General features: G+C 34.6%; 5 protein-coding genes across 10 annotated transcripts; all 5 read left to right on the top strand.

The window, feature by feature from the left end:
• Window positions 1-469: 469 nt before the first annotated feature.
• Window positions 470-6,164, top strand: LOC126873218 (ubiquitin carboxyl-terminal hydrolase 22). Of its 4 annotated transcripts, none has more exons than XM_050633872.1 (7): window positions 470-992; window positions 1,121-1,734; window positions 2,797-2,929; window positions 3,023-3,238; window positions 3,299-3,713; window positions 3,790-4,356; window positions 4,432-6,164. In XM_050633872.1, the coding sequence occupies exons 2-7, from the start codon at window positions 1,615-1,617 to the stop codon at window positions 4,487-4,489; spliced, it is 1,509 nt and encodes a 502-aa protein (XP_050489829.1). In that variant the 5' UTR covers window positions 470-992; window positions 1,121-1,614; the 3' UTR covers window positions 4,490-6,164. The 4 variants fall into 4 exon arrangements, with proteins under 4 accessions (XP_050489829.1, XP_050489826.1, XP_050489828.1 ...); XM_050633869.1 differs by having other exon boundaries at window positions 470-996; XM_050633871.1 differs by having other exon boundaries at window positions 470-1,008.
• Window positions 6,165-6,354: 190 nt separating this feature from the next.
• LOC126873219 (hexosaminidase D-like) lies at window positions 6,355-9,314 on the top strand. The gene is made up of 10 exons (XM_050633873.1): window positions 6,355-6,541; window positions 6,631-6,672; window positions 6,761-6,815; window positions 7,170-7,385; window positions 7,454-7,802; window positions 7,875-7,949; window positions 8,018-8,213; window positions 8,270-8,545; window positions 8,635-8,721; window positions 8,787-9,314. The coding sequence occupies exons 1-10, from the start codon at window positions 6,507-6,509 to the stop codon at window positions 8,959-8,961; spliced, it is 1,506 nt and encodes a 501-aa protein (XP_050489830.1). The 5' UTR covers window positions 6,355-6,506; the 3' UTR covers window positions 8,962-9,314.
• A 1,213-nt stretch (window positions 9,315-10,527) lies between these two features.
• LOC126873224 (uncharacterized) lies at window positions 10,528-11,988 on the top strand. 3 transcript variants are annotated; one of them, XM_050633895.1, is made up of 3 exons: window positions 10,528-10,661; window positions 10,728-10,918; window positions 10,978-11,988. In XM_050633895.1, exons 1-3 carry the CDS (start codon window positions 10,597-10,599, stop codon window positions 10,980-10,982), a joined length of 261 nt encoding a protein of 86 aa, XP_050489852.1. In that variant the 5' UTR covers window positions 10,528-10,596; the 3' UTR covers window positions 10,983-11,988. The 3 variants fall into 3 exon arrangements, with proteins under 3 accessions (XP_050489852.1, XP_050489851.1, XP_050489849.1); XM_050633894.1 differs by having other exon boundaries at window positions 10,728-10,923; XM_050633892.1 differs by having other exon boundaries at window positions 10,728-11,988.
• Window positions 11,309-11,988, top strand: LOC126873226 (uncharacterized). Its single transcript, XM_050633899.1, has 2 exons — window positions 11,309-11,503; window positions 11,565-11,988. The coding sequence occupies exons 1-2, from the start codon at window positions 11,309-11,311 to the stop codon at window positions 11,778-11,780; spliced, it is 411 nt and encodes a 136-aa protein (XP_050489856.1). The 3' UTR covers window positions 11,781-11,988.
• Window positions 11,989-12,117: 129 nt separating this feature from the next.
• On the top strand, window positions 12,118-17,538 carry LOC126873214 (intraflagellar transport protein 140 homolog). The gene is made up of 6 exons (XM_050633862.1): window positions 12,118-12,662; window positions 12,741-12,988; window positions 13,351-13,669; window positions 13,745-13,961; window positions 14,038-17,005; window positions 17,082-17,538. Exons 1-6 carry the CDS (start codon window positions 12,399-12,401, stop codon window positions 17,392-17,394), a joined length of 4,329 nt encoding a protein of 1,442 aa, XP_050489819.1. The 5' UTR covers window positions 12,118-12,398; the 3' UTR covers window positions 17,395-17,538.
• The last annotated feature ends 7 nt before the right edge of the window (window positions 17,539-17,545 follow it).

Below are 17,545 nucleotides of genomic sequence, written 5' to 3'. Positions count from 1 at the left end.
ATGTATGTATACCATGCGCAGCTGTTACTTTAGGGTAAGAGGGGTTAGGAAAGCAGGGACTTCAGGGACGTATACAGTTTCTTGCAGTCCATCCAAAAAGAATTACAAGAACACAAAAGGATTTCCTACAAATCCTGATTCTCATATAAATATTCAAATTAAATTAAATTTAAGAAATATAATCAAAGTTTAAGAAAAACATAGCAGGAAAAGGTGATTTTACAATTTTTTCTAGACTCCACTTTTTTATTTATCTTGATGAAAATATGAATTTGTATAAATATCCTACTTATAAATAAAATCGTACCTTTTATAAACTTTAAGGTCTGGCAAGCCCCTGCCATCAAAAGTACTGAAGAATAGAATTCTATACAACTCTTATCTAAATGTCATCTAAATGTTTATATATATTATTATCTACAATAAAAAATACATAATATATTTACACGATATTCGTTTACTTACATTTAGTCTATATTTACTTCATTTATTACCAAATCTCTGCACATCAATCTCTGCTTTGTGAAACACGTAACAAAAACAATCGTTTAAACTTACGAATGAATCAATTTGAAAAAGGAGATGCCAATAGCCAATCACAAATTACTACGTAAATCTACATGACCGTTTCTTGGCAGAAGTCTGTTATTCCGATATCCGACCGTTCTTGATTTCAAGAATCGAAATCACGCGCGATCCACCAATTACATACCGCGTTATAAATCAGTCAACCTCATCACGAAATCTCATTCGACATCCCCATAAATTTCCGATTTAACCTTTAACAAATATTTGTAACACATTCCATTTCCTCGTGATTTCCTTATTAAACAGTAGAAAATGACAGAAAAATTAAAGAACCCGTGGCACCCAGAAGAAGCTCGTCCCTGACAACGTTCTATGACTGGCGGTGGGGGTAAAGAGGGGCTGGCTTGTACCGGCGGCGCCTGCAGTGACCGGCTGGTGTCTGTGAGCACCCGGGTGTCAAAAACGTGGGTACGGAGATTCGTAAGATTCTAAGTGTTACTTTTCTATAAAAAAAAAGTCTCAACGTTTTAATACCAGTGATTCGCCTGTTTTTCGGTATTATAAAAAATTATCGTGTTTATTTCGATTTCAGTCGGTGGCACGCGTTTGTATCTCGATCCCTGACTCTGCTCTTCTCCTGGGCCGTCTGCCTCTAGCAAGATCAGGGGACAGATCGGTGTCGTAGTGTGACAGCGATCGACTGGCTACGATACTGCTACACGAGCAACCCTTGCGCTCTTTTTTTCCAAGGCTCACGCGGTTTTCCATGTCAACGACACGCGCGCTCCTGCCAAGGCCAGCGTGCTACGCCCCGCACAGAGTAGGCTCCGTCGTCTTCGTCGTCATCGTCGTCGCCGCTGCTGCTGCCGCCGTCAATCGACAGCTCCACGTAGTTCTGCCCGTCCTCGACGGCCTGCTGCTGTCTGCTGCGCCGCGTCAGTGGTTAGACTTCTTTAGTTCATCGTTGTGGTCGCTGTCGCGGTGGTGGTTAGCTTGGAAAAAGGCCGGCGAACTAGCGAGTTTCTGTACGCTTATCACCAGGGTGAAGAAAAGGAGACACTGCAGCGTCGCTCACGCCAGCCTGAGATGAGCGACCATGGCTGCATACACTTGAATAATTTCAAAGCAGCCAAGGGTATCCAGCCATACAAAGTAATACACTCCTATTTTGTGACCAGCACGTCGACCGAGGCACGCGTAAGAAAGGTGCGACTATCTTTTTCTTACGTGATTCGTGGTCAAGGTTCTGTCTTTGTTTTCCTTACTCTCTTTCTGTCTTTCGTTTTCACCTATGCTTTCTATGTTTCTCATCTGTTTCTTATTTTCCATCATGCAGCGTACATCTATAGTTTGTTTATTTGATACGTGATCAAAAAATGATGTGGAAAATGAGAAATTAGTGGGACCTTTACGATGTTGCGAAGAGCGACAGCATTCTCTTTCTTTGTCGCTTGCAATGCCACTCGCGATCTTAAGTCATGGACTATGCAAATTCTAAACAGAGTGACAACCCAATGTGCAAATCGGTGCATATTGTTTTTATTGAACTTCGAAAACGATGTTTCTATTTTCAAGCATTTGCGGATATGGGATGTCTGTTCACTAATTTGATCTTTTATTATAACTTTTGTTTGAAAATTATTCTTCGTCTTCCATTTTGAGTATATCATTTTTTATTTGTTCCTTGTTAATCAACTTATCAAGTATATAATAATAATTATTTGAAAATTCCTTTCTTCTTTCCTTTCTCTCTCTTCCCTTTAGTCTTTTATTATCATTTTTTATAAGATAGTTTTGTACTCCAAAGCGAAATAGTTTGTTTGGAAAATGACTGTCAATTTAAAGTAATTTTTGGAAAAATAGTGTATTAGAAAAACTAAATGAAATTGTTTGTATAAGTTTGTGTAAACGAAGATAGAAAACGTAGTATTTGTATTATATTACTCTCATGGACGGTTTCTGTAAAGATGGATTTAAAAATGGCCGCCGTATAGAATTACTCTGTCGGTATAAAGCTCTAGCACATTTGCTACTCACGTAAAGTAACGGTACATAGATTTATGATTGTACTGGTACCGTAGGGTCAATGAATATTTGCATCGTAGCCCGATGTAATCATAATGATGTTTTATTAAATAAACTTTAGCATCGTATCTGATATTTCTTTCCTGGAACAATACTTTTATCTAATCTGTATAAGAAGCTTGAGTAATATATTTTTCATCTTTCTTGTCTGATACAGTAAATAAATGATTTCTATATTTTTAGGCTGTTAGTTGTTTATGTCACACATGTAAGACATATAAAGATCGCCTACATTCTTGTCTTCATTGTATATTCTTTGGCTGCTATGTAAAAGGTCATATACAAGAACATGCAAAGACGAAAAAGCATTTTTTAGGTAATTATACATAGATTGTATAGGTAATTGTATATAGAATAGGGTAATTTGTTCAACAAATATTTTTATTATATATTTTACTTTATGTTGCAGCTGTTGATCTTTGTTATGGAAATATCTTGTGCTTCCAATGTGGGGATTATGTATATGATAGGGAGCTATTAGCAGTTGCTAAAGCACAGTGGAGTGAATCTGCAAAGTCATTGAGCTTTGGAGAATTTTATAGATCATGGGAACCAACACAGATAGAGGCAGAATTATTGAGAAAACATCCACGCAGAAGGCGCGTGGTCGAAAATTCTACCATAGGTAAGATGTGCAAATATACATCAAATGTAATGTATATTAATTAATACTGTACGTTTGTAGGTTTAAGAGGACTTATAAATCTTGGAAGTACATGTTTCATGAACTGCATAGTACAAGCTCTCATACACACACCACTGTTGAGAGATTACTTTCTTGCTGACCGGCATCACTGTCCACAGCCAACACGTTGCCTGGTCTGTGAAGTATCCCATCTTTTTCAGGAATTTTACTCGGGTAGCAAAGCACCGCTGACACTTCATAAGCTTCTCCATTTGATCTGGACACATGCTAGACATTTAGCAGGTTATGAACAGCAAGATGCCCATGAATTCTTTATAGCCACGCTCGATGTTCTACATAGGCATTGTGAAGCAGCACCCATCTTAGTAAAAGATAATCCACATCACTGTAACTGTATCATTGATCAAATCTTTACTGGTGGACTTCAGAGTGATGTGGTTTGTCAGGCGTGCAAGTACGATTGAAATGCATAGTGCGATTTTAATGTCTTGCATTGTGTAAGAATCTGTATTGATGTAATAATTTTTTAGTGGAGTGTCTACTACGATAGATCCATTCTGGGACATATCTTTGGATTTGGGTCCAGCAGCTAGCGCATCAGGTTCCGATAGTTCTGGTCCTCCTACCTCGTTATTAGATTGTTTGGAAAGGTTCACACGGGCCGAACACTTGGGATCTAGCGCAAAAATAAAGTGTAGCAATTGTCAGACGTATCAAGAGAGTACCAAGCAATTGACTATGAAGCAACTCCCTATCGTGGCCAGCTTTCATTTAAAAAGATTCGAGCACTCTAGTATACAGGACAAGAAGATCTGTACGTTCATCTCGTTTCCAGAACAATTAGATATGACTCCATTCATGTCGCATAGACGGAACGGCAACAATAACAGTGCAATGATAGATGGACTGCCAAAGAATGGGGAAGATATGGCGTTCAGCGACAATAGATATTCTCTATTCGCGGTAATAAATCATGAAGGATCTTTGGAGACTGGACATTACACTGCCTTCATACGGCAGCAGAGAGATCAATGGTTTAAATGTGATGATCATTTGATCACAAGAGCAAGGTTAAAAGACGTCTTGACTAGCGAAGGGTGAGTTCATGGCATTGGTTACAGTGCCATCAGTATCATTACCAAGGATCCAGTGAAAAAAGCTTTCCTTTTCAGGTATCTTCTTTTTTATCATAAACAAATTTTGGAGTATGGTCGAAACACCAAGGTGTAAAACTTTAGATTATATAATTAATTTATTTATCACGATGAATTATGAGAAATAGATTTAAGTTTTCTTTAGCATTTTAAAAAAGGGAACTTTGTGAGCAGCTTATTCCCTTCTGGAAACTGCTTCATGTGTCCGACTCACGCGAACTCGCTTGTCGGTCGAGTGTGCATAATCTATGCGACAGGAAATAAGAATAGTGAAACAAAGGCCTCAAAAATGGAATTTCGAACTTTCGTTTGAAGTGATGCCGTTAGGAAGTGGTTATGAATGGAGATACTTTCAATGAAATTAGAGAAGAGAATTTTGACGAATGATTATATTATTATGTTTTGGTCGCATGATTGAAAAATCAAGAATAAACTAGAAACTAATCACTGTTAAAGAAATAGTCAAGATCGGCGGGATGTCGCTGTGTTAGAATAGATATAGAATTTGTTATGTTAATCTTTAATTATCTATTTTCGAAATGCGAAAAATGTAAAAGAATTGTGTTCGTTCTATTATGTTCTATTTTCTCTTTCTACCGTTGTCTTAGTTGTGTTTGACGAAATCTAGGCTAGCGCACACGGTGACCGATTTCTCTATTCGTGTCCTAAAGTAACATAAGTGTAATTTTAAGATTAGCTCAATTTTTTTAAACGACCGATCGCATTTTTGTATATCGCTGACTGTTATTATATTCCTGTTCTGACACTTGTATACATGAGACACCAAGGATGAGTCACACGATTCGAGAGTATTCTAATTAATAAGTTTGATCTTTAGTAAAGATTAAATTAAGAAGCCACCATTTTATTCACATGATTCCTCGTGTAAGTCATCCCTTGGTGATTCAATTTTGTACAAATGAAATAACATATAGCAAGAAAGAGGGATAATATTATCCATATACAAGCGAATTATTTCGCACGACTGTGTAAAATAAAACAAAAATCACTATTTGACAAATTTCTTTCTGGTTGGCCGTTTTTCTTTTTCTTAAGAACAAAAGATAGACTAATTTAGAACTTAATGAATTTCGAGCGAAAGAAAGAAACTGTTAAAAAGAATCGTGCATAGAGCTTTCAATAATATTATGTTAATTTCCTGTATGACAGACCCTGCAAAAAGTGCCAAGTGTTCATTGCACTTGTAGTTCATAATTGCGTGCTTATAGTTGTAGTAGTTCCCTATTTTGTGATGGATTTCTATTATTGTGTTCATTAATGAAATGTTTGATAATATTTCCACAAACACACGTGAACTAGAATAACTATTGATGACAATGTCCGAACAGCATCCGTGGGACAAGATCGTAGACATATGCATATTGTATTGTGTCGATCTAATAACAATGTTTTACTCAAGAACAATTTACCTATATGTATGTATGTAACAAGAATATGATATTCTGTTGAATTGTTAAGTCCGCAAAAGAGGTTTCAATGTGTAATTAAGTATGAAAACAACAAAATGCTTAACTTTATTTAATAAACTACGAGGGGAATGTATGAAGAAAAATGTCGTAAAATTACATCATTGTATGCGTCGTAATAACTGCACTTGGGCGTCAACTCTCATGATGTATCATGACCAATAGTACTATACGTTTGGAAGTTCATATTGCGCGTGCAGTTCTAACATTTTGTATAAGGCTGAATTAAATGTATACAGAAATAAAGATATATTTCGTCGAAAACTTATTTCTTTTTTATTCATTCCAACTTTTTCTAATTTGTATACACTGCTGCGTGTTTCAATTAAAAGTTAAACATTGCTATCAATTGTATCAAATACTAAACACAGAGATAACAGATAAGTTTATCACACATGATACAATCTTATTATGATTTCGAAGCAATCTATATATAATATGACTATAATAAAATCTATTTTCTGCTATATATTTTTCGTTGAATTATACTTACGTATTAGACTACTAAACAAGATTTTCGGATAAATTTGTTATCTATATCGTTCGAGATAATCAAAGTTCAAATTGAAATCCTGACCCGCGCATAGTAGATTAAAGAAATACGTAATGTATATCGAAACAATAAGAGCATTGGATGGATGGTAAAGAATAAAAAATATTTCTTAAAATCTGTTTAAGTCAAAATGTTAATTAGAATTTAATACCATATTCTCTTCAATTAACGTTGTAGTAATGGAGGAAAGATGGACGCCTTGACGTTCGGCTCTCACAGGTAAACGGCCGATCGGTTCGCATAAATATTCAAAAAACTTTCAATTAAGTAAGTGTTGCATCACAGAATTTTATTCTTTCTTTTGTAGGCTAGTTCACTTAGATCTCAAGGGTGCTCCGCCGCGAGTCTGTTATTTCGAAAAGGTCTGTTACCCGAATAAACAAATCGTATTGTTTACACTCTATTTCTTCTTTGATAAAGGTGTCATTTAAAAACAATTATAATGGTGTTCCACTTTTTTCCACAGCTTTTCGAATGTTATTGGCATTTGGTTTTTCCATATGATCGATGCTTTTTTCATATATGATAAACATCTACATTCTAAATGAGTTCGTATGCGTAACACGGCACAGTTTTCATATATACATACCGTTATATATATATACGTAGTTATCACTGTATATAATATCTTATCGGCATAACGTTTGGATATTTTGATTTTTAGTAAAACAATCAGTAACAGTCTAATTATTAAAAATTCGTAATTAATATTGCAGTTGTTCCCATTATTAAGGACATGGGGTGCCACTGGACTTTTATTGGAATGGGAAGACACATTTCCATACAATCGAGAGCTTTCTCATATAGGAAGCAATGGATTAAGCAGTTTAATCAGTGGATATACGGTTCAGGAGGCCAGACATATCCTACAAATTGCAGGAGACTGTGGTTTAGCAGTTGTTCCATTAGTACAAACATTTGGTCATATGGAGGTATCTAAAATTAGACTGAAATTGTAAAATTTATAAATATTTGGAAATTAATATTAAAATGATTGCAGTTTGTTTTGAAACATGATGAATGGAGGTCCTTGAGAGAAGTGGAGCACTTTCCAAGCTCAATTTGTCCATCTAATCCAAGAACATTGTCTTTGGTAAAGACTTTGATTCGTCAAATAGTTAGTTTTCATCCAGACATACAGTATTTGCACATAGGTGCAGATGAAGTTTGGCATTTAGGTCTTTGCTCAGTTTGTATAAAACGTGCTGCATCTAGCAAATATGGAAAACCATCTCTGTACCTGGAACATATTTTGGCTATTGCACAATATGTACAAGAAACATATCCCTACTTAAAGATTATCATATGGGATGATATGTTAAGAACGATAGATTTACAGGTTTTGAACGGTATCTCGATAATTTATTCATATTATTTCGTGCCACATATTATTTCATAAAAGCATTTCCTATAAATTTCAGATCATTACATCGGGAAGTATGTGGAACCTATGATCTGGCACTATAATCCCAGAGATAATTTTGCTCTACCTCATGGTAAGGCTTCTATTATTTAATTTTACCATATTTTGTTATTGTAAGACTACATAAGTAATATTTATTAGAACTGTGGGATAAGTATACTGCAGTTTTTCCCCATATTTGGGCGGCTACTGCATTTAAAGGTGCTACTGGATCTTCCCAACATGTACCAATTATAAGACACCATATAAGCAATCATGAGAAGTGGTTAGAAGAATTAGGTATACATGTGAATAAAGTTCATGAATTTCGAGGAACGGTATTCACTGGGTGGTCAAGGTAATTTCTTTTTTCAAATTTACGATTAAATGAATTTTATCGATTTTCGATTGTAGGTATGATCATTATGCAACATTATGTGAACTATTGCCTACTGCAATACCATCATTAGCATTATGCTTGAAAGTCTGGCTCCATGGTTATTCTGAACAAATTCACAATCAAGTGGCTAAGAATTTAGGATATATAGATCATCCTTTGCATATAACACCACAACCAAGACCTGCTCCAATACCTAACAATTTGCTTTTCCCTGGATGGCAAGTTGCAGTAGGAATAGAATGGTTTTTAAATTTTCGAACTAAATTTCATAATATTATTTCCAGTGAGCAGTAAGTATAAGTTGAGTTGTAAGAAATGCTATTATGATGTTTCATTTCTCATATTCCACAGTACCTAGTGTCGTATATTAAATTTGCAGAATATCCACATGGATGAATCCGTGGCAAGTCGCAAATAATTACACAAACCCTATGCAGTTAGAAAATCTAGTGCCCGCTTTTACAGAGTAAGTTTATTTATTTTAGAGCAATTTGAACAAAAATGATATAAAATCGAAAATATTTTTTACAGACTACTATTAGAATTATCTTCCTTAGAAGGATATTTAAGATTTCAGATGGAAAGCATTTTCTTTCCATCAATGATCGATGAATGGATAGGTACAAATATTCAGCCCATTAAAGGGAAGATTATAGAATTAAAACAAACCACGGAGAATCAAATCAAGATAAATAGTCGAGTTTAGTATTTTAAATAAGTATTTGCAGATTTCTGCTTTAGATCTCAATGACCAACTTCAATACAGGAGACGAATACGGAACGATAGGCTGATGAAAAGTACGAAACTATTTAGTAAATTGTAAAATTTTATCTTGTAAGTAGGTGTAGCGAAGTAAAAGTAGATATTAAAGAGTGATACTCCGTGCGATATGCACAGGATATAATTTTATAAGAAAAGGAATGATTATTTTAATACTTGGCTTAAGGACGAATGAACTTGTGACAATGATTGTCACTGAGCTTTGTCATTTTGTGAGCTGTTCTGTGATACTTGGCTATGAAAGGATTATTGTAATGTAATTAAGCTCAATAACCATATTTCTTGGCTATTGTGCTTATCACATATGCTTCTAATTATCTGCGTTTCTTATTATATCCATAGTATGTGCAAATATTTTTTGTACTCGATTTAGAGATATCTCTTTGAAAATTTTTCAAAACTTATATTGATCAGCTATGAAAAAATTGTATGCAATACCTAATATATCTCATAGATTCTTTTTTATTACTAAACTTTTAAACTAGTCTGATAGTTTGGAACATACTTATCACTCTAATACACTATTTATTAAATACAGTGATAGATTGAACTCAGATAAATTATAATTAAAAATAATAATAACTAATAATGGATATGAATAAATACTTATGTGTGTATACGTAATAATCACGTAACATGTGATTTTGTTTTGTACGACTCAAATTACTTTTAAAATAATCTCAATTATGAAAAAGAAAAAAATATTTTGCGTTCATTTTTCACCTTTTTCTACGATCCATGGCCACTGCGGATCTGTATCCGTAATCCAGTTAAAAAACAAAAGCGGCGTTCAGTTAAAAGGCAAAGACTTGTCAAAAAATGTCTTGCTCTAATTTTTATGAAATATTACCTTTGGCCAAGCAAGTGAAATAGTGGCAGATATAAAAGAACATGCCAAAAATTAGAGAGTATAATGAGGAAGAAGCTATGAAATTGGACGAATGTTTCAAAGAAACCTTAGCACGTGTTAGACCTTTTGTTTTAGCATTAACATCTGCTGAAAGTGCGAAATTATGCAAAGTTTGGCTTAATAAATTAAATGCTGTTACTTCGCAACGTCGTTTAAGAAACGAATATCTCACGGAATTATTCAGGCAATTAAAGACAGGACATGTTGGAGGAGTTTTCAGTAGACCTCCACCTAATGGATTTCTTCTACCATTACCTAAGTCGTATCATATGGTACCTATATTACGATTTATGAAATTTATTGTAATTAAAGAATAATTAACATGTAATACAGGTCTGTATTAGCTCATCTGTAAGTAACTTATCAGACTATACCATGAGATCTCACCATACTTATTTAAAGCCACATGCAAAATGTACTCAACACCAGCGAAGTAAAGCGTCATTAAAACACCGTATGATGGACGTCACGAGAGTGAATCAATGTTTGCATGCTATGAATCATGATCAAAGTACAGTAAAACAAAAAGTCGATTAAAAACCTATGAGCGGCGTATTGATACACTGAGAATCATTATTGCAGAATTACAGGCTCAAAATGAATATCTAAGGAATCAATTGTTAAAATACCCAGAAAATCGCAACAGAAACATGAATGATTACTTATCTTCAAGTATTAGTCAATTAACTACTGATGTCACTACTTTAAAAGCTAAGTTAGTATGTCATTAAATGCAATTTTGATGAAGCAATAAGTCTTAAATGTTTGTAAATTGTTAAAGGCTGAAAGAGATGGAACAATTGAAAAATTCTATGGATGAAAGCTGCAAAGAGGCTGTTCAAGAATATCATTTCATAGTAGTGAAACAACTTACTGATTTAAAACAACAGTTGGACGAGTCTCGATTGAGAAACGAGGCTCTGGACCATACTGTAGCTGTAATAGCTAAAAAGTTGGAACAAATCAGCCATGGTAAGGTAAGAAGTAGAACCTTTATTTGTAAAATGAGAACTGTAAGATATATTTTGAAGGATGAGCAAAGTAAAGCAGTGGAACAACAATGGTTAGATAAAATAAAGATGATATGTGAACGATTTGATTCATTTACAAAAGAGAAGAATAAAGAATTACAACTAAAACAGGATTTACTTGAAAAAAGAGATATAGAATCATCAAAAAAGGATGCAGGAAGGAAGGAAGAAATTGAATTACTGACTAATAAAATACAAAATTTAGAAATGAAATTAGAAATGAAGTTTAGAGATGTATTTCTTTGTAAATCATAGAATATTTCAATACGTTTATACTTAAATATATTATTGACTAGTACTGTATTCCTCTCAGGAAGATAAATCACAGAAAATGATAGTTGAACAATGTACAATGATGAAAGGAGAATTAAATAAAATGAGAATCGAAATGGATCATGAAACTCAGAAACAAAATCAAAATTTAATGTCTGAAGTTTCTACTTTGAAAAAGGCTGTTGTAAAACTAGAAAAATCAAAGGAGAGACTCGAGTACGATTATGAAAAGAAACTGTCGCATATCATCAAGGTAAATTAATTAAGATATTATATTACTAGGAATTAGTTCTACTTTATGTATTATATCATAGAACAAAGATATGGAAATAAAAGCCTTGCATTTACAACTGCAAAAACAAAAAAATGAATTGTACACATCTCTGAGTATAAAGAAGCAAAATGAAGTGGATAATATAGTTTCTATATTAGAGGAGCGATATAAAACGCTTTTGGCAGAAACAGAAGCAATGTCAGAATCTAAAATTCAGGAGTATCTTATGGTACTGAGCGCCGTAAATTTTATTTAAAAGTAATCTAAAAATATACGCAATAAGATAATAATAATGGTTATTACAAATTTTAGAGAATAGCTATTCTTGAAGATCAAGTACTTAATATGAAGAAATTTGAGTCGACCTTATAGCGTAGTGATTTCGTAATAGTTTATAGTAGAATATAATTATATAATTGTAAATTATATATATGTTTGTTCTTAATAAAGGGTACAAGAAACGATGTGTATTTTTTTAAATGTTCCCGGTATTTAAGCATTTCTATTAATTCCTAATAGATGGTAGTAAGTGCTTAAATTGATAATACAAGAGATGGCGTTAGGCTTTCATATTGCTATGGCAACACTTTGTAAACTAGTTCTGAGTTGTCAAATGTGACAGGTGACAGTAAACTTCATGTTAATCAACATTTTTAATAGATATCAAACTATTATTTAACATTTATGTATACCAAAGTTCTCAGTAACATGATTAAAATATTTTTTACAAAATTAAGCTTTAGGAAGAATTAATGAATACGTAGTTGCAAAAATCCATCTTTTTGAAAAAGTAGTTTTTATTAATGAATTTAGAAACAGCTATGTCAGTTTAGGTATTACTTATGACATCAATACTGATAGTAAGAATAAAATAATGTCGCTCTACTTCGATACGCGCGTACAAAATCCGGAAACAGCTTCTATCAGTACTCACGCAATTTGGCATACAAATTATCCACTACTGGCTGTCGCAGCGTATTCTCAGGATAAGGGTGGTTTCGTGACAATTTATGACGATCAGGGAGAACCTACTCAGGATGTAGAATCACCTAGACATTCAGTAGCTCAAGTGACTGGCCTTGGATGGCATCCAGAAAAGCGATGGCTTGCAGCAGGATGGGAAAGCGGAGAATTGCGGGTTAATAATCATTTAAATTTAATAAAAATGCTCCAGAATGATAGGAGTGAAAATATATTACTATAAATTATCATTTAGATATGGCCAGGTGATACTGGTAGCACAGAATTTAATTTGGTAGTCACACCACATCATGATCCTATTATAATTCTGCAATGGAGTCAACATGGGGGAAGATTGGTGTCAGCAGATTCAGCTGGATCCATAGTTGGTTGGAAAATTGACTCAAGAGGTCAATTGTTAATGATGTTTCACCATGAACTGAAGGATTCTTTTACACAAATAGTATTCAAAACTATTCCACCAAAATCAATGATAGATATAAGGTGGATATAAAACTAATATACAGGGTGGTTGGTAACTGGTGGTACAAGCGGAAAGGGGGTGATTCTACGCGAAAAAAGAAGTCGAAAATATAGAATAAAAATTTTTCGTTTGAGGCTTTGTTTTCGAGAAAATCGACTTTGAATTTTCGCTCGGTACGCATGCGGTACGTTATAACGGATCTCACTGTAGATCGTTGTTTCGATGGAAAAATTAAAAAAAAAATAAAAAAAAATTTGTACTCTATATTTTCTACTTCTTTTTTCGCGTAGAATCACCCCCTTTCCGCTTATACCACCAGTTACCAACCACCCTGTATAATATATATTGACAAAATTAATTATAGAACTTATACTGCTTTCAGTGGTCTAGCAAAAGCTGCAGTTGCGGGAGATGAAAGAGCATTAGATATGTTCAGCTCTTGGCGTCCCAGGACAGCTGCACCCACAACAGTTGTAACGCAAAGAGAAAACCATGCCTTTTATATTGGAACCACTAGCGGTTTGATATACTTTGTTGATAACCAAGGACAGTGCACAGAAATCCTGAACACGAATGGTGCTGCATTACAGTTCCTATTGCACCATCCAACTAGAGATTCTCTAGTTGTTATGACAGAAGGTTTAAATATAGCACATTTTCAGACAGATCCTATTACTGGCCGACTGACTGAATTAACAAAAGTAACTACACTTTATTTCATTTATTATTTTGCTATAATCTAATACGTAAATTTCATGAAACTGTTCTTTGTTGAGGTGAGACTTAGCAGTAGATACGACATATTGAGAACTGGTCCAGCAATGTGTTGGGCTGGAGCAAATACTTTAGCGATTCTTACAGGAGAATTGGGTGTTCGCTGTTGGGATCTTCACACTAGTGATAGTTACGTATTATCTCCGCCAGATTCATCCACTGGGAACATGGCTACACCACAGGAAATCTGCACAAGCATAGCTTTTTGTAAAAATAACGGTAACATAAACATTTTTCTTACAATGTAACTTATATAGGAATACATTATTCAATTGTTAACTTCAATATTGTACAGGTACTTTGGCTGCTGGAACAAACCTGGGAACGATTTATTTATGGAGACGTAAAATTGAAACGGACTGCGATGAAAACGGTTGGCCCAATGTCCCAGAATCTTGTAGCATACATGGAACAGTAAAACAGCTTACATGGGGTGCTTTTTTCTTAAGGAGTCCACTTCTTGCCGTAAATTGTATTACTAACGTTTTTATATTATATCAACAACCAATGTGCGCTACATATAACGATGGTGTTTGTGCTAGTCAACTCAGTCCCTGTCAAATATTAATAGAATTCAATGAGCAGAATTACACTTTGAAAACTGATATTCAAGTGCAACTTGTTGCTGTTAATAAAGAATACATCGCTGTTTCTTCTGGTAGACTGATTGTGGTCTATAGAATTCACGATGATTCATCTTTGTATACTACCGCAATCGCCAATTTCAGCTGTGACACTGAGAAATTATTGATTTATGATCACACTTTGATCGTTTTAACTCCTGCAGTCATACAGTTACGGTCAATGGAGGGTAATGTCATTCAAACGCTACCCACGTTATCAGAAGAGGGCGAACCAATTACTATGGATCTCACTGGACAATATTTAACAGTCGCATCTCTAAATGGTATCTTAAAAATTTGGGATTTAAGTAAACGAGAAGCGAAGCTGCATACCAGAGCAATGGCAACTTACGAAGCGATCAGTGATTTTGCTGAGATCATCGAGGCACGGTGCAACGCTGATTGCCGTTGCGTGTCTATCACTGTTGCAATGGCTAACTTGATGCCCAGTTCTATTTTGTACGTCTGGGATATAGAAAGTGATCAGATACATGAGTTCGACTTTGCCGAGTCTAACGATATAGATGAAGACGATAGTGCTTTATCTGTAAAATGTAGAGGAAGACTGGTTACTGCTCATTGTTGGGATGCAGAAGATCCTAGATTATTAGTATGTCGAGCTCAAAAATTGGAGACACGCGACTCCAAGTACTCCTCAAAACAAGACAATGAAGACGATTACGACGTTTCAAAGGCTACTGTGGTTTTGGTATCAATGTTTGCTACATCGGATCATGGAATTGTCGTTCAGGATATTAAACCTATTAAAGATGAAAATTGTAGAGTTCTAGGTGTTCATTCTCCACATATTATTATTTTAAATTCTGAGAAAACAGCAGAGAAGACCAGTAAAGTAACGAAAATGCTCATGAGAGATTTTGAGGAACTAGGTTTATGTGATCCTGTTACAAAGAAAGCTGTATTAGATTTCAGTTTTCATATCAGCGTTGCTAATATGGAGGAGGCTTTCAAGTCGATTAAATCCATTAAAAATGAAGGTATTTGGAAAAGTTTAGCAAGAATGTGCGTGAAAACAAAGCAATTGAACATGGCGCTTTTGTGTTTGGGTCACATGAAACAAGCCAGAGCAGCCAGGGCTCTTAGAGAAGCTATGCAAGATGATAATTTAAACTTGGAAGCCAAAGTAGGTACATTAGCGGTGGAATTAGGATTATATAATGATGCTGAACGACTTTTTCGCGAGGCGAAAAGATTGGATCTATTAGGCAAGCTTTTCGAAGCGCGTAATAAATTTAAAGAAGCTATAGAGTTAGCAAAGAATGAGAATAAAATTTGCGAAAAAACTAGTTATTACAACTATGCAAAGGCTCTCGAGCAAGAAGGTAAAATAGTGGAAGCTATAGAGATGTACACTAAAGCAGAATGCCACCGATTTGAAGTACCAAGGATGTTGCTTGTGAGACCCAGAGAACTATTAACATATCTTAATAATTCTGAGGAGCCAGAAATAAAGAATTGGCATGCACAGTATATAGAATCAACCGGAGACATGGAAGGAGCATTGAAATTGTATGAACAAGCTAAAAATACTCTAGCAATGACCAGATTACTCTGTTATTTTGGTAGAGAAGACGAAGTTAGTGAATTGGTATCGCGAACTAATCATGCTGCCTCCGCGTATCATTTAGCTGCGCACTATGAATCAAAAAATAATGTGGCTCAAGCTATTCATTTCTATACCATTGCTAAAGCCTACACAAATGCAATTCGACTGTGCAAAGAACACGATATGTTTGAAGAATTATGGCCCTTGGCTGTATTAGCTCCAAGGCAATCGCAGATAGATGTTGCCAAGTACTATGAAGAAAACGATCAGTTGGATAAAGCAGTTTTGTTATATCACAAAGCTGGTTTATTGCACAAGGCGCTGGACATTGCTTTTAAGACGAAACAATATAGTGCTTTGCAATTGATTATTATGGATGTCAATGCGGATTCTGATCCTGCTTTGATAGAAAAATGCGCTGATTATTTTGTTCAAAATGATCAGATTGAAAAAGCAGTAGATCTACTTGCAACTGGAAGAAAATACTTAGAAGCTTTGGAATTGATACAAAAACATAATATTTTACTGAGTGAAGATTTAGCCGAGAAGATGACATTAGATAAAGTTGACGACGTAGATCATGAAAAAATACGAATCTCTATATTAGAAAGGATAGGTGAAATAGCTTTTGAGCAAGGGAACTATCATTTAGCAACCAAAAAGTTCACTCAAGCTGGTAATAAACTGAGAGCCATGAAAGCTTTGCTAAAATCTGGTGATACAGAAAAAATTTGTTTCTTTGCTCAAGTTTCCAGACAAAGAGAGATCTATATCATGGCTGGGAATTATTTGCAATCATTAGATTGGCAAAATCAACCCGAAGTATTGAAGAATATAATTAACTTTTACTCCAAGGGGAAAGCAATGGATCTATTGGCCAATTTCTATGTTGCTTGTGCGCAAGTAGAAGTTGATGAATTCCAAAATTATGAAAAAGCTCTTGATGCTCTGAATCAAGCAAGTAGATGCTTAGCAAAAGTATCTACCCCAAGAGACCATGATATCCACAAAAGAGCAGTGGATTTGGTGAATAATAGAATAGCAACGGTTAAGCGTTACCTCGATATTAAAAAGTATATTTACTTTATACATACATAGTAGAAAAATTTAAGGAGCATATCAATGAAATATTATTAATTATTGTTACAGGTTGTTTGATAGAGGAGAAACTAGTTCAGCAATGCAACAGGTGCGTCAGTTACTTGAGTCTCAAGGAGCAAATTTGGAACAATCAGTTCGCCGTGGTGACTTATTTGCAACGATTACTCAGCATTATATCAACATTGGTGATACTGATAAAGCACGCGCTAGTATAGAGGAATTGAAACGTTTAGTACCTGGAATTAATCTCACTTATTATTACAATATGGGTGTATTGGAAGCGCTTGGTTATAAGATGAAAATACAACGACAAGAAAGTTCTGATAAAGAGGATGATATCGAGGAACTGCTAGGAGAATAGTTAAATATAATGAACATGCAATGGAGTTAACGGAATCCGTCCAAAAGTGTGATCATAGATGTTAAACACATGAAACAGTTGATTATTATAAAATATTTGTATTATATTATAATTGGAAAAATATAGTCTAGGTTTTATTTAAAATGTGATG

The sequence above is a fragment of the Bombus huntii genome, chromosome 14 (genome assembly GCF_024542735.1).
Source record: "Bombus huntii isolate Logan2020A chromosome 14, iyBomHunt1.1, whole genome shotgun sequence".
In the NCBI taxonomy this organism is placed as follows: domain Eukaryota; kingdom Metazoa; phylum Arthropoda; class Insecta; order Hymenoptera; family Apidae; genus Bombus; species Bombus huntii.
This window is presented reverse-complemented; position numbering and strand designations above follow the sequence as displayed.